Source organism: Oryctolagus cuniculus, chromosome 9 (genome assembly GCF_051225735.1).
Source record: "Oryctolagus cuniculus isolate XC-2025 breed Fujian yellow rabbit chromosome 9, ASM5122573v1, whole genome shotgun sequence".
In the NCBI taxonomy this organism is placed as follows: domain Eukaryota; kingdom Metazoa; phylum Chordata; class Mammalia; order Lagomorpha; family Leporidae; genus Oryctolagus; species Oryctolagus cuniculus.
This window is the reverse complement of record NC_142875.1, coordinates 78,639,619-78,656,280: the sequence shown is the minus strand read 5'-3', so window position 1 is coordinate 78,656,280 and position 16,662 is coordinate 78,639,619. Positions and strand designations below refer to the sequence as shown.

At 37.0% G+C, this 16,662-nt stretch overlaps 1 protein-coding gene across 10 annotated transcripts in view; it reads left to right on the top strand.

Annotated features, from left to right (window-relative positions):
* The window catches only part of NBEA (neurobeachin), a 732,675-nt gene that overhangs the window by 459,274 nt on the left and 256,739 nt on the right, over positions 1-16,662 (top strand). For all 10 annotated transcript variants that reach the window (XM_070049020.2, XM_070049018.2, XM_051831739.3 and 7 more), the window contains exon 38: positions 14,239-14,363. In XM_070049020.2, the coding sequence (XP_069905121.1) occupies positions 14,239-14,363 (125 nt within the window). The remainder of the gene's footprint in view (positions 1-14,238; positions 14,364-16,662) is intronic.

Sequence of the window (16,662 nt, the reverse complement as noted above, 5' to 3'; positions counted from 1 at the left end):
AGAACACAGTGTAGTGCCTTGAGGTTTGTCCTGCAAAGCCACACTGTCGGGGAAGAGCAGGGCAGCAGCGTCCTTTCCCACAAAGGACACCAGAGACAAGTTTCAGTGAACATGTCCAGGCTTATTCACAGCCACATCCATTTTCAAAAGGCAGGCAGAAGGGGCGTAACTAACTCAGGGGAACACAACAACAGGACAGAACTGATACTGGCGCCATATGCCTCTCCAATCAGCTTGAAGGTCACATAGCTTTCCAGGTGGGCCTGATGGGCCTAGGCCACACCCGGGAGCAGTTTACCTGATTGGCAGAAGGTGGGGTGGGGAGAAATGTGCTTGGACTCACGCTAACTGCTGGGATTGCCCACAGTGGCTCATACTTTCTAGTCAGAAAACCCACTCATTGGCATGTATGGCGTAGCAATTAAGATGCCCCTTAGACTATCTATGTCACATACATAGTGTCTCAGTTCACATCACAACTCCACTCTCAATTCTAGCTTCCTGCTAATGTAGCTCCTTGGAGGTAGCTAGTGATGGCTCAAGTACATAGGTTCCTTACTTCTCACATGGGAGACGTGGATGGAGTTCCTGGCTCCTGACTCTGGGCTGGTCCAGCCCAGGCTGTTGCAGGAATTTGGGAAGTAAACCACTGTATAGGAGATCTCCGTCTCTTCTCTCTCACTCTTTCTGTCTCTCTCCCTCTGCCTGTCCCTCTCCCTGTTTCACGTTGTGTGCGTGTGTGTGTGTGTGTGTGTTTCAAATGATTAAAAACAAATTTTAAAATTTAAGACAAAAAAAGAAAATATAAGTTCAAAAGTTACAGAAAAACAAGAGACATCTAGTATATCCCATTTCTTTAGAGGAAGGAAAATGATATATATTTTAGAGGATTGTGCCACATCTTTGAGAAAGACCATGAAAGAAAAGAACCTGAGAACTCACATTAACAAGGAAGTTTCAAAACTTTATTCAGATCTTGAGGCTCTATGTGATCTGACTCAACTCTCTCCTACTACTGCCTCAATTCATAGCCAAGTTTCCTTTTCGGTGTTATACAGTTTGTAGTCAGGAATTTATAGTATGGGTTGTTCTCTTAAAATGTGTGAATGGGATTCAAACTATAGGATGATGGAAGTCAGCAAAAATTTCCATTAACCAAAAATCATTTATTAATTCATTCATTTGTAGAATACCGCCATGTGTAGAGAAAAGGAAAGCATTTCAAAGAAACCATTGTTACTGGAGTTGGATGTTTTTGGGGCTTATTCCTTTTCAGTATGGCTTTACCACAGGGTGAGCCCTGTGCTTCTCTGGACCACATGGCACACAGCCCGAGATTTATTTCTGGTAACTAGAGCACAGTAGTCACTCCAAACAGGTGCCATAACCAGTACCATTTCTAAACACTGTTCAAAATACAGAAATGATCAAAACAGAAAGGACAGAATAGTGGGAGTTGCAAGAATGAATGCACATACTCACCAGCCCCAAACTCAGCAGATGATATTTTTAAATGAAGCATTGCCACCTCCTTGACAAAATATTTGCAAAGTGTGATCCAATTGCTGTCAGTGAGTGTTTCTCAAATAGACTATTATATGGTCAAAAGAATTTAGGAAAGTTGAATGCAAAATAATTCAACAATCTTGTATCCTGCAAATTTCCATTTATGTAGAAAACCCTTCACCAGATCCCCTAGTCATCTGTTATTTAAACCTTTCTGTGTAGGACAATATTCTAAAAATCTGTAAATAGGCTGTCTCTGTAAGACAGCTTCCCCCACAAGAGAAAATGTTCTAGCTTTTTTACACAGGGTTATTGCCATCTTTAAATAGTTCATGAATCAATAAGCGCTGTGTATGGCTTTAGAGTATGCTTTTAGGGACAGCAGAGGTCATTTATTATCAACTAAATGTATATCATTTTATGCTCATTATTTATATTTATATTTTTAAAAACTTCATTGAGGTCTAATCAATAGACTATGGATTTAAGTTTTAAGCATGTAATCTGTCTTTTTGTAAAAGATGAGATACAAAATGGATTATTCCATCTGTAATTTTGTTATATAATGTGTGCAGAAAATCTTAGTTTTTTAACATGCCACAGTTATTAAATTTATGTGAACTATTTAAATTTTGAAAATGGAGCCAAAATAATCTAAAATAAAATATCAAGAAACTAAAATCCAAATTTGGAAAATAATTAAAAATCTCCTAAAATGGTAACAAGAAAAAATTCAGTTATTACATTTTAATGTAAAATTTAATTTAAATACAATTGTAATACCTGATATATAAATTTTGAAGAATTTGGGTATATTTAAATTTAAATATGTGTTATATTAACATTCACAAAAATATTTTATACCAAAAAAAGTAAAAATGAGTTAAAATTAAATGTTATTTTAAAACATTAATATGTAAATACCTACAAAGTCATTCCTCTATTGTGAATACAAATTTTTTAAATATTTGTCTACATTAATGAGAATGAGGTAATAAAACTACAGTGAAATGGTTGCTGTATGAATACTAAACTCTAGGGGATGCTTTTTCCTTGTCCCTTCATTATTACAATTATATTAGTTTGGGAAATATAAATAATGGAGAGAAAATTACTTTTAAAATGGCTTTATATATATTTCAAACTTTATTTATTTGAAAAGCAGAAATATGGGGTCGGTGGACACAGGGAAAGAGAGAGATCTTCCATCTGCTGATTCACTTCCCCCAGATTCGCAGAACAATTGGAGCTGAGCCAGGCTGAAGGCAAAAACCCAAAACTCCATCCTGATCTCTTTCATTGATGGTCAGGATCCAAGTACTTGAGCCATGATCTACGTTGTGCATTAGCTGGGAACTGGATCAGAAGCAGAGATGGGATTTGACCCCAGACACTTAATATGGGATACAGACATCCCAGAATTGGCTTAACCCTCCGTGCCACCACAGCTGCCCAGGTTTTATTTATTTATTTAGTAAGATTTGTTGGCTTATTTGAAAGGCAGGGTAACAGAGAAGGGGGAGAGAGAGAGAGAGAGAGAGACGAAGAAAGACAGATCTTCCATCTGCTGGTTCACTGCCCAAATGTCTCTAACCAATAAAGTTAGGCCAGCACAGTCAGGAGCCAACAACTCTATACAAATCTCCCAGATGGGTGGCAATGACTCAATTACCTGAGCTGTCATCTCCTGCTTTCCAGGGTTTGTGTTACCAGAAAGCTGGATTGGAAGCAGAGGCAGGACTTCAGGCTAGAAACTCTGATATGGGATGCAAGTGTCTCAAGCCAAAGCTTAACCCACTACACCATACCACCTGCTTCAAGTCTTATAATTTTATGGACTGTCATTTGTTTAAAAAAAAAGTACCAAAATGCAGAGGGCATGCAGTTTGGTAGTTTTCTGAAAGGACACAAAATTGAAAGCTTGAACCAGGTTGAGAGCTTTTATAAGCAGACAGTTAATTGTAAAGCTAACAAGTACACTTTTTCAATTAGCTTAAAAGCAGATGTCTAATATAACTTTTAGGGGGATGAAAACATTTTTCTCAGATGTGGCTGATAAATATCAGAAAGAATCAAATACAAATAGATCAAGCTTGCATTTGATTACTGAGATAATTGCTTGGCCAAGAGCAAACTTCACAAAAGCAGACTCAATTGTCACCAAGTTCTTAATTTACTATTACAGTTTCTTATTTGGATTAAGTATGTTTCTGGCAAGTCATTTCATCTCCAGAAGGATGATAAGCTACTCAAAAAGTGATGCTTTTAGTTCTATTATCAGTAGTTTGAAAATGAGTTCCACCAAATTTAATGTGTATTAATGGGAGAGCAAAATAGGGTATAATGTAATTTTGTTAATATTCATAAGCATGTATAGTTCTTAGTAACTGTGCTTTGTATTTGTAGACTTGTCCCTTTGGTGATTTCATTTTAAAAGTTAAATCTAATTTTATTATATGAAAATACTACAAGATAACAATCAACCTAATAAACATTATTGCCTGCCTATTATTTGCAGTGTCTGAAATACTATGTGCTTGCAAAGCTACATACGACAAATATACTGATCTCTTATTGCTACAATCTAGTTAGAGCATCAGACCATAAAGGCATGAGGTATTAAATGAAAACTGAGACTCACCAAAGAACAGTATAGTGATTAATATCCAAAAGGAGAAGCAAGGCTATTTTAGCAAGAAGAATGGCCTTACATGAAATAAACACAAATAATGAAGAAGAATACACAATTAGTTGCCAACTGGATGATCATGACTTTTTTTAAAGGACTTATTTGTTTGTTTGAAAGGTAGAGCACCAGTGATAGAGAGAGATACACATACCCTGAGAGAAAGAGAGATTTTCTATGTGCAGGTTCACTCCTGAAATGGTCACAAACAGCCTGGGTAGGGCAGGCTGAAGCCAGAGCCAGGAACTCTATCCTGGTCTCCCTCATGGGTAGAAAGGGCCCAAATACTTGGGCCATCCTACATTGCTTTCATAGGCACATTGGCAGAAAGCTGGATCAGAAGCAGCACAGCCGGAACTTGAACCAGAAGCCTGATACAGGATGCCCATGTTGTAAGCTGTGACTTAAGCCCCTGCACCAAGGTGCCAGCCACAATCATAAAAATTGTAATCAAAGGACTAGTACAGAACTCAGAATGAACAATGCAAGATTAGATGAAACTGTCTGAGAAGAGTGGAGATATTGAAATAAGAGAAATAATACCGGAAAGAGGGCACTTGTAGACCCTGTGTTACTATCTCCCTGTTAAGTGTTGAATTAAAAATGTTCTCCCTTTGGATAGGCATTGTGACACACAGGTTAAGCTACAGATTAGTGTAGTGCAGGTTCAAATTCTAGCTGTTCCACTTGTAATCCAACTTCCTGATAATGCATAGTGATAAGCAGAGGCTGATGGTCAAAGTGCTTGAGCCCTTGCCACCCACATGGGAGACCAGGTAGAATTTGGGACTTTTGGCTTAAGTCTAGCCCAGACCTAGCTACTACTGACATTTGAGGACTCAACAGCAAGTGGAAGATATCCCTCTTTCTGTTTTCTTTTGCTCTTTCTCCCTGTGTGTGTGTGTCTGTGTGTGTGTATGGTGTGTTCCTCATTCCCTCTTTGTCTTTCAAATCGATGAAAGTAAATTTAAATACACATTAAAAATGTTTTGGCTATAAAAATGTACTTGGATTTCTGGAAAACTAGCTGTTTTGGTTTTCTAGAAATGCAAAAATAGATGCACTTTAGTTTTATAATAGTTAATATTATTTTATTTGTGGACCCATAGCAAGCATTAGGCAAAGAACATAAATAAGAACTCTTACTTCCCAATAAATGCTAAATGAATGCTCAGAGCAGTTGTCATTCACCAAGCAAGTGGGATGGCCAGGAGTTTATCCCAAGTCTGGTTAGACTATTCCTTGGTGCTGTGGCTCCTACTTGCTAATATGTGCCAGGCACTGGGCTAAACACTTCACATGTGTGCCTTACATTGATTGTGTTCAGTCAGTTTTGTTCATCAGCATTTTAGGAAACTAAGGTTTAGAGACTTGTAGTAATGAAAATGATGAACTTCACAACTTTAACACCAGACCTGTAAATGTCACATAACCAGTAGGACATATTTTATGTGAAAGATTTTGTGGCATTTAAAAACATAGATTTTTGTAGTGACTGACATAGTTTTAAAAATAATTGAAACTTGTGTGATTCAGCATAATGATGTGCCTCCAAATAAGTCACTTTCTGTGGGATTTTATACAGTAATCAATTTTTGAAGTCTTATTGGGGAAGAACTTTTGATTATAATTTTTAAAAATATTTAAGCCTATTAACCATAGCAGTAATTATTAAGATGAAAAAAATGCTTGCTTTCTTCAAGTGGGATAATTGCTCTTTAGAATTAGATGCTTTACAAGTAGTTTTACAATTTTGTTAATTAAGATTAAAGTCCTTATTTCTGCCCTAAAATTATTTTAAACTGAGAGTCTAGCTCTACAGGAAGGGAAAAAAAAGGGGGGTGTGATAAGCTCAAAATGCTTTGTGTGTATGCTGTTACCAAAAAAAAAAAAAAAAAAAAAGGTGCTGAGTCAGAATAGCTGATTAAAGGTGCAAAGACAAAGAGTGAAAATGCAATTCAGTGTGTACTGGCCTTATGATAATAGAAAGCTCATTGACTGAAGCTTCAAAAAAAAAAAAAATCAAACTTCTCCACTTTCAGCCCTGCCTCCTATTTCAAAATATTGGAGCCGTTTTTCCCCACAGTGTTTGTAAAGTGAAGAAGTAAATTAAGTAAACTGAATCGTCCCTTAAACTTGTTGGAGATTAAAAGCCTTCCATTCACTCCAAAAGTCCTTCTTTCAGGGTCACAGCTGGTGCTTAAAAGCCATGGTAGGAAATGACTTGACAGTGCCTTAATAGGGTGGTTTTTCCTCTTAATTTCCAGAACCACTACTCCACTATTCTCTTTGGACACTCAGATCCTTGCTTTCTTCCTTCTCTATTGGTTGAGATTCAAATTTTACAGAGATTGTAAATAAATATTTAGTAAAATGGAGCCAAGTTTCATCAACAACTTAAATAGCTGTTTTTATGTTTTGCAATAACATAAAGAACATGAATAGATGCTTGTGGACTTATTTTTCTCATCTGTCATTTTTACATTGAAAACTACAGCTTAAAAGACTATAAAACCGGCTGGCGCTGTGGCTCAGTAGGCTAATCCTCCACCTGTGGCGCCAGCACCCCAGGTTCTAGTCCCGGTCTGGGCACCAGATTCTGTCCCAGTTGCTCCTCTTCCAATCCAATTCCAATTTCTCTCTTTCTCTCTCACTGTCCACTCTGCCTGTCAAAAAAAAAAAAAAAAAGTATAAAGCCACTTTATCCTTTAAGATACCAGAAAATCAAAAAAGACAGCTAAATATTATTTTTTCTCAAAAAATAAACTACTATCCCTGAAGAAAACAAAATAAAATAAAAAGCAAATTGAAGAATCAAATATAACAACATTCACTATTGTTATCAGGAGACCTTTCATTCTGTACTGTTCCCGCCCCTCCGCCACACACACACACACACACACACACACGCACACATCTCTTATAAGCTCTCTTATATTTATATGATTGCTTATTTTAAGGAAGAATGAAGATTTCCTCTTGAATGATTTGCTCTTTATCAAATGGAAATGCCTCACCTTCACATTTATGCTACAAATATACCTACCTTTAAAAATTACTGGATAACATTCACATGATTTTTTTTGAAGTTATTGTGGAATAAGCTAGGAGTTTGTGTGGTGTATTTTAGGTCTAGAAGTTTAACTTTTCATGTTATGTAACTAAGATCATATTATCATACGTTAAATGGTACTAACTTTTCCTGTTTCCTGTGAGTAAATCAATTAGGAACAAATGTGATCCCAAGAAATAAAATGTATTGCTGTTGCAATAAACAGTACAGGGGGAGAAGACGACAGAAAATAAAAACGACAAAAAGGAGACTCTTAACAACATACACAAATGTTAGACAGAAGCTAAGTAAAAGCAAGAAAAGCTTACTAGAAACAAAATTATAGACAAAACATTTACTTTTCTACTCTCTTTTTTCCTGTCTTTACCTATTTGATTTGATAAGTAACAAAACTTTTCCTGTATAAAATTTGTCTTGTGCCATCCAAACTATATTGTAATAATTATTCACTTTTCTTTTTTTTTACCTGAAACATTATCATTAGTTGGGAATCTTGTTCAATTCACATACTTGCATTAAGCACTGTCTCCATCTAATGTGAATCCAAAATGTTTCAGAATTTGTCAAGAATCATAATTCATAATAAGTACTCCCTGCTGATATGCATGGGAATAAAGAATATGGCTAAAAAATTGAAATGCATCCCCAGTGGTATATTTGAAATCCTGTCTTCCCTTACAGATTCTGTAATCATGTAGAGGGGAAACAAACTACATTGGATTAAAAACACATTGTGGCTGGAGAGTAGGATTTGATTTTTTGCTTTAGACTCTACAGTGTCAGAATGTGATAGCACACTTTCGATGGCAGAAATAAATGCGGGTTTTTAGGATTATTTGTCAATCAGTTTGTCTTTTAAATGACCAAGTACAATGCACAATCCTAGTTACAGAGGATTGGAAGAGTGTCAGAGAAGACTTTGGGGGCTGTGCTCAGTAATACATGGGTGAGAAAGTCAGACAGTAATAATCACTTAAGAGATGCATCAGATGTGTATGTTTAGATACATCATTTGTCTAAGAGCCCATAAGGTGCACACAGGTCCTTACAGCACTAATTTATGGTGCTGGGAACTGACCAAATAAGACACAAGATGTCTTTAATTTTAAAAATACTATTGATCTTTCTTTTTGAGGAGAACTAAAAGAGCCAGTAAATACTGACTTCCTGTTTGCAACATATTTTTCAATCACATTTTGTTGCATATCCTCATCTGTATGCTCATATATTCACTGATGCAGTAACCTGGTTCCCCTGTTTTCATTCCTGTATCTCATCTCTTTCTTAGCATTTATCAAAACTTCTAAGTTTGACTCTTATGAAATTGAAAACTATACAAAAACAGGAGTCATGTTGGTTTAGTCACCCATGCAAACCTAATATTTAGCCTGTGACCTAGCTCATAGTAAGTACACAGTTAATGTTTTTTGGAAAATGAAAAGTATGGATGAGCATTGTGGCACAGTGCATTAAGCCACTGCCTGTGATGCCAGCATCCCATATGAGTATTGGGTTCGTATCCCAGCTGCTCCACTTCCAATCCAACTCCCTAATAATGCACCTGTGAAAGCAGCAGCAGATGGCCCACGTAATTGGGCCCCTGCCACCCATATCTGACACCTGGATGAAGTGCCTTGCTTCAACCTGGCCCAGTCAGCTACTGTGGCTATCTGGGGAATGAACCTGCAGATGAAAGGTCTCTCTCTCTCTCTCTCTCTCTCTCTCACACACACTTTCCCCCTCTTTTCTCCCCACCAACAATGCTTTTAAATAAATCTTTAAAACAACTGAATGTACTTGGTATATATAGCATGTTGCATATTTCACAGTGATTATGTTCATCCAGAGTAATTAGTTCTGGTTAGAAAAAGGCAACAAACAGTTCTGCTGGTTCTTTCAGTTTAGTATCTTAAAGATAGTCCATCTTCTTGGTTGTTTTCTTTACCGTTAGAAAGCCTGTAGCATGAACCAAGAAGTCAGACTGCCTGAGGATACATACTTACTCTGCCACCAACTAGTTGCTTGGTCACAGATACATTGCTCAACTGCTGTGCCTCTATTTCTTCATCTATGAAATGGATTAATGATAGTAGTTAGCTCAAATGGGATTAATGAAAAATAAATGAGTTGATAAATATAAATTATTAGAAATATCTAGAGCATAATAAGTTCTCAGTAAATTTTGAGCATTCTATAATTATTATAGGAACTTACCAAATTCTTGGATTGGATTATACTGCAGTGACAATCAACCTGCAAATCTCAGTAGCTCAATTAAAAAAAAAAGAAATTGTTCATTCACTCTACAAGCCCAAATGGAATTCCAGGGAAGCTGTGTTCAGTGAAGTCACTCACAAAGTGATGGAGAGACTCCATCAATGCCTGTTTTCTTCATTATTTTTTTAAGATTTATTTATTTATTTGAAAGTCAGAGTTACACAGAGAGAGAAAGAGAGGTATGGGGGGCCTTCCATCCACTGGTTCACTCCCCAATTGGCTGCAATGGCCAGAGCTACAACTATCCGAAGCCAAAAGCCAGGAGCATCTTCTGGGTCTCCCATGCAGGTGCAGGGGCCCAAGGACTTGGGCCATCTTCTACTGCTTTCCTAGGAAATAGTAGATAGCTGGATTGGAAATGGAGCAGCCGGGTGTCTCAAACCGGTACCCATATGGGATACCTGTACTGCAGGCATGGCTTTACCCACTATGCCACAGTGCCAGCCTCCTGTTTTCTTCATTCCTACAGTGGAAGGAAGGGAACATGGCAGATTGTATACTAACTGTTAGGACTTTTATCTGGAAGTCTGTCACTTCTGCTCACATTTTATTGGCTGAAAGAAATCACTTCAGCATGCCTGATTTCAGAGGTTGAAGTTCAGTTCTACAATGTGTCCAGAAGGAGGAGATAGCAACTTTTAACTGTCAGTCTGCACATCAGAATGTGTGTTTTTGTTTGATCCTGGTGGAATTAGAATTCATGTGCAGGGGCCGGCGCTGTGGCACAGCAGATTAAAGCCCTGGCCTGAAGCACCAGCATCCCATATGGGTGCTGGTTCTAGTCCTGACTGCTCCTCTTCCAATCAAGATCTCTGCTATGGCCTGGGAAAGCGGTAGAGGATGGCCCAAGTGCTTGGGCCCCTGCAGACCCAGAAGAAGCCCCTGGCTCCTGGCTTCAGATCAGCACAGCTCGGGCTGTTGCAGCCATCTGGGGAATGAACCAGCTGATGGAAGACCTGTCTGTCTGTACCTCTCTCTGTAACTCTTTCAAATAAATAAAATAAATCTTAAAAAAAGAAAAGAAAATGCAATAATAACTCTTTTAAAAAAAAGAATTCATGTGCAAAAGTCCTTACCTCAATGATTACCACTAACTACCACTAATTCATTAGCATCTGATGAGGGCCTTAATGCTGCATCATCCCATGGCAGAATACACAAGGACATGAGAGAGAGAAAGCAAGAAGGGCACATTCATCCTTTTATCATGAACCTTCTCCCATGATAACTGACCTCCTTCTGTGATAATTGTATTACTCTCTTCTTAATTACTTTTTAAAGATTCTGTCAGTGCCATTGTGATTTTTTTTTTAAGATTTTATTTATTTCGGGGCCAACGCCACGGCTCACTTGGTTAATGTTCTGCCTGCGGCGCCAGCATTCCATATGGGCGCCGGATTCTGTCCCGGTTGCTCCTTTTCCAGTCCAGCTCTCTGCTGTGGCCCGGGAAGGCAGTGGAGGATGGCCCAAGTGCTTGGGCCTTGCACCTGCATGGGAGACCAGGAGGAAGCACCTGGCTCCTGGCTTCGGATCAGGGCAGCTCCAGCTGTAATGGCCATTTGTGGGGTGAACCAACGGAAGGAGGACCTTGCTCTCTGTCTCTCCCTCTCACTGTCTATAACTTTATCTCTCAAATAAATAATTTTTTTTATTTGACAGATAGACAGTGAGAGAGAGAGACAGAGAGCAAGGTCTTCCTTCCGTTGGTTCACTCCCCACATGGCCGCAAGGCCAGAGTTATGCCTATCTGAAGCCAGGAGCCGGAGCCAGGTGCTTCTTCCCATTCTCCCACGTGGGTGCAGGGGCCCAAGCACTTGGGCCATCTTCTACTGCTTTCCCAGGCCATAGCAGAGAGCTAGATTGGAAGAGGAGCAGCCGGGACTCGAACCGGCGCCCACATGGTGCCCCTGTTCCTCATGCCTGGCGCTGCAGGCAGAGGATTAACCTATTGTGCCACTGCGCCGACCCCCTGTTGTGATCTTTTTACATTCTGTTTGAGATCTTACATATTCTGGCTGTGTCAAGTACTTTTAGATTGAACCTAGAAATTTTCTTGTTATGCTCTGAGATAATGTTATCTCATGCAAATTTTCTGTTTAATTGACCTTCCCTGACATTGCTCCACTGCCTCATTATTGCCAGGTGGAACTAGACATCTGGGTTCCTCACTTGGCTTTCATTTAAACCCACAGTGTGGTGGAGATTCCTCCATAGTGCTTGGTCGAGATGAAAGATCCAGCTCCCTGTGTGTTGTCCACTGGTAGGGTTGGCCTCATTACTGGCAGTCGGTGGTTACAGTTCTGAATCTCCCCTACACTTCTTCCAACATAACCCTAGTGGAGAAGGGAAGGGCTCCCTCATTACTTCCAGCAGGGGCTGCTCTCCAGGCTGTCTACATGGTCCCCACTGATTGTTTGGGGGAGGACACCTTGTTACGAGCCAGTGGAGATGGAAGTCCTGACTCCCTATTTGACTTTCCCTTATAACACCGCAGTGAAGGTGAGGTGGTACCTCATTACACTGCCATGAGGGTACACATCTGGCCTCCCCACTTATCCTTTGCTGGTGTGGATGGGATAGGGTCACAGATTTTCTGTGAGATTTGGCTGGAATACAGTAGTTGTCTAAAAGTTTTCTGTGTTATTATGCAGTTCAGTTTTGTGTGTGTTGGCTAGAGAGAACAGGTTTGTGTCTGGGCCTATTTTTGTTTGCGTCTTTGGGCTCCTGGCCTCTTTGTCGCCATTGTTCCTTGAGTCCTGAGACCACTAGCCAGTCTGCCCTCTCTTCACCATTCAAAGTCCACTTATGTTTGTTTTATGTAAGATGTCCGGAATTGCTCAGTTACACTTAACAGGAAGAAAGGGGAAAGTAGGTATTTTATGCTAAAAATGCTGAGATCCCTTTAGATCTCTGATCTCTCCTGATATAAGTGATCCCTCCTCATTTACTTAATTTTAATTAAGGAAAATTATTACAGCAAGAGTATAGCATAGTCTTTCTTAAACCCCTGAGGTTAGTGTATATTTGTAAGGAGAAAAGTCATCCTATTTTAAATTAGTAACAGTGATACATTGTTTATTATAATTGCTAGGTAATTATTATTTTAACATAAAAATTAAGTTATTATAATTTTGATATACATAAAAAAGTATGCTCAAATGCTTTTAATTTTAATGCTTTTTAGATATCTGATTTTTGTGTTGTTATAATTAAATTATGGGTAACAAAATTATATAGCCATAAAATCTAAAATGTTTTTCAAAATTAAATCATTTTTCTCAATGACTATAAATGTCTGGAGATTTTTTGAAGTTAAAAAGTGTTTTAATTACCTCATTGAATATTTACTTAAAATATATTGTATGCCAGCTCTCTGCTGTGGCCAGGGAGTGCAGTGGAGGATGGCCCAAGTGCTTGGGCCCTGCACCCCATGGGAGACCAGGATAAGCACCTGGCTCCTGCCATCAGATCAGCGCGGTGCGCCGGCCACAGCGCGCCAGCCGCGGCGGCCGTTGGAGAGTGAACCAAGGGCAAAGGAAGACCTTTCTCTCTGTCTCTCTCTCTCACTGTCCACTCTGCCTGTCAAAAAAAAAATATATAAATATTCTATGCCAGACGTTGTGTTAGAGATGCTATGATAAACAAAACATGTACATAAAACTTTATTTATCATAAAACTTTATTTATCATAAAACTTTCTTCTACAATAAGATACCAAGTTAAAAAATGAAATAAAGTTTTATGTGAGCACGTGTTGTGTGTTTTTATGAATAATACTGCTAAGAAAAATTAGAATATTCTGTTTAGTATATTACTCCAAATATTATATGCTGGAATGCCAACTTCTCAGACAATGGTATTTATCAGTAAATTATATTGAGGTAAATTGAAAACAAAGATTATATCATGAAATGTTCCACTGATATACAATGAACATGTTTTAGTTTCTGAAATATCTTGTGGATTTTTAATATTAGTGTAGCGTATAAAAGACAGTGTTACCCAATGATGGCCATGATTGTTAATGGTTTATATTAGCTAAAAGCTGTAAAATCATCCAAAGACTCTGTTACTGTTAGAATAATAATTTACCAAGACAATTACCACATACTGGAATATTTTGCAGCTCTAATTCAGTATTATTAATAATGGATAAAATTGCACTTTTCTCAGGTTGCTGTGGGCAGCAGGGAATTATTTCAATGAATATTTCAGCACATTATTTTAATCATTACTCCACCAAATCCAAATGGGCAATATTTTATACTTCTTAATTCAGTCTACTAAGAAACCATAGTCATTAAATTGCAAACTATTTGTAGTAAGGTCTGTCCTGTGATTTACAAGCCTTGTTAAAAACAGTGTAAAAGAAAGAAAACTGTGCCATTAATACTTGTAATTTGATGTTGCATTTGTACTAAACTCCCTGTGATTAATGTTTTAGTAGAAGAAAGAAAAAATTTTGAAGTATCACTTGAGTGTTACAATGCTTAAAATATGAGATGTTACTATTTTTAGATTTGTTCATTTGTAGAAGAAATATATACGTATGGGCCTATGTGTAAAATATAAATATCAAAAATCATCCTAATTTTCCAATACGACTAGAAATAAGCTTTAATTTAATGAGAAAAATATATTTCCCATATGCATTATTATTAATAAGATTATTGTTGTCTTATTTTCACATTCATAGCCAATTGCATGATTTCTGGCGTTTGGATTACTGGGAAGATGATCTTCGTCGAAGGAGACGATTTGTTCGTAATGCATTTGGCTCCACTCACGCTGAAGCATTGCTCAAAGCTGCAATAGAATATGGTTAGTACTGATGTCTCTTAAACAAAAATTTTTCTGGATATGAGTGACTCATTGTGGTTAATAATTTATTTTTATCACTGGTATTTAATGTTCTCCATGTCATAAGTCAAAAGCATTTTGTTCTGCCTTATCCTTCAATATTGTCAGGTTATACTTAATCACCCCAGTATTTTTCTCACTAGATATACTTAAGACCCTTTAACAGCTTTCTAATCTAAGAGATTAAAGGCTCCACATAGTTGACTACTACCCACCATCCCTTTCAGCCTCAAATGAGAATAAAGTCAATTTCTTTTTCAGTGTGTTCAAACTTTGCTGACAAAGAACTGTGGTGAATAAAATAATATGCCAAATTGTAGTCTTCTAATCAGACATATTTATATTGTGTATAACATTGTGTGTTATACATATTATGTACACGCATATATATGCTGTGTCCATATACATAAATACACGTGATATATTTTTATAAATACACATTCACATACATACTTGAAATAAATAACTGCAACAGATGTTTTACTAGTACTCTCTTTATTTGGCACTTTGTGTGTTATTCCTACTCTATTCTTTCCAGTTAATAAATAAAAAATAAAATACTATTATAGTCTGCCGATTTAAATTCCCAATCTTCCAATGGGTTGCAGATGAAGTTTGAAAAAAGATGGTCCCCTATTTACAACTATCACACTACAATTAAGCTATTCTCTAACACTGGTAGTGTGCATGATAGTCCACTAAGAAGTGTACTTAGGGACATTTTTCCTATTACCTGTTTTTAAGAAATTCAATTTGATGTATCATGTCAGAATTTTATAATTCACATACACTGATGAAATACCAGTAATGAACATTGTCCATATATTTTAGTATATGTTCTGCCGAAGCGAGCACATCGTCCATATATTTTTATTATTACCTTTATTCTTATAACTACTTGTATTTTATTATATTAATATTTATTTACCTGACAATAGTAAGTGATCCATCTGTTTTAAAATTTACCATACTTGGTAAATAGTTTTGTATCATACCACAGTTCATATCTTGTAATGGCATTCATATTCTTGATGGATCAAACATGAAAAATGTTTAATTCTGAAAAAAGACAAAATATGCACGTTTGAAACATGTCATTCCACTAAGCAATTCATTGATGTACATTAGTAAGGCTCAAACATGATCACATTAATATGGTACATTTTAATATGAAACCATTATACCTAAGATAAAAATTACAAGATAACTTTATACAGTGAAATAATCTATGGAAAAAAAGATAAAAGTTACAAAGAAACTTAATATAGTAAGAGTAATTATGGAAAAATACTGGAAAAATTGTATTTGAGCTTACCATAGATAATTTCTTTAAAAAAAAATCAGTTATTTATTTATTTAAGAGGCAGAGTTACAGACAGACAGACAGAAAGAAAGATCTTTCCTCTGTTGGTTCACTCCCCAAATAGCCACAATGGCCAGAGCTGAGCTGAGCCGATCCAAAACTGAGAGCCAGGATCTTTCTGGTTCTCCACGTAGTTGCAGGGGCCAAAGCACTCGGGCCATGTTGTTCTGTTTTCCCAGGCCATTAGCTGGGACCTGGATTGGAAGAGCTGGGACATGAACCGGTACCCATCTGGGATGCTTGTACCACTGGCAGAGGTTTAGCCTACTATGCCACAGTACCAGCTCCAATAATTTCTTTACTCAACTCTAAAGATCAAGAAAGGATTTCAGTAGCCTAAGGATTTGATACTAACTTAAAATTAAGTTGATGATCCTAAAGAAGAGATTCTTAGAAATATTGCCTATTTAGCAGTGGTGTGCTTTAAAATATTAAAGTTATTAAAATTTATTTTATTTATCCAATGGTGTAGAATTTTTTACCAATTCATCATGAACTTACCTCATTTGTAATTAGAAATATCTAGAGACAATTTGTAACAGAGGTTGGGCTATAGTATATTATTGATATTGAGTTACCAAAGATTTAATTATATAGGATTTACCTTATACTGCATTCCACATTTTATAGCTTACTTTTTAAAAAATTATAATATCTGTTTTTGTTTCTCCTTAAAAATGGATCCTTTTATTTGAATTATTGATTTGTAAAATATTTCTGTTAGTGAGCCAGTGTCAGAGACATCCAGAAAAAAAAATTTAATCTTTGCCTTTAAAATCTTTCTGAGACTAATAATAATAGTTTACAAATCTAGTAATTATTGTCAATGAACTTAAACTAAAAAGTAATGCTCCAATTTTGAGGCAGATAAGAGGATCAGGTGATACAAAATATTCT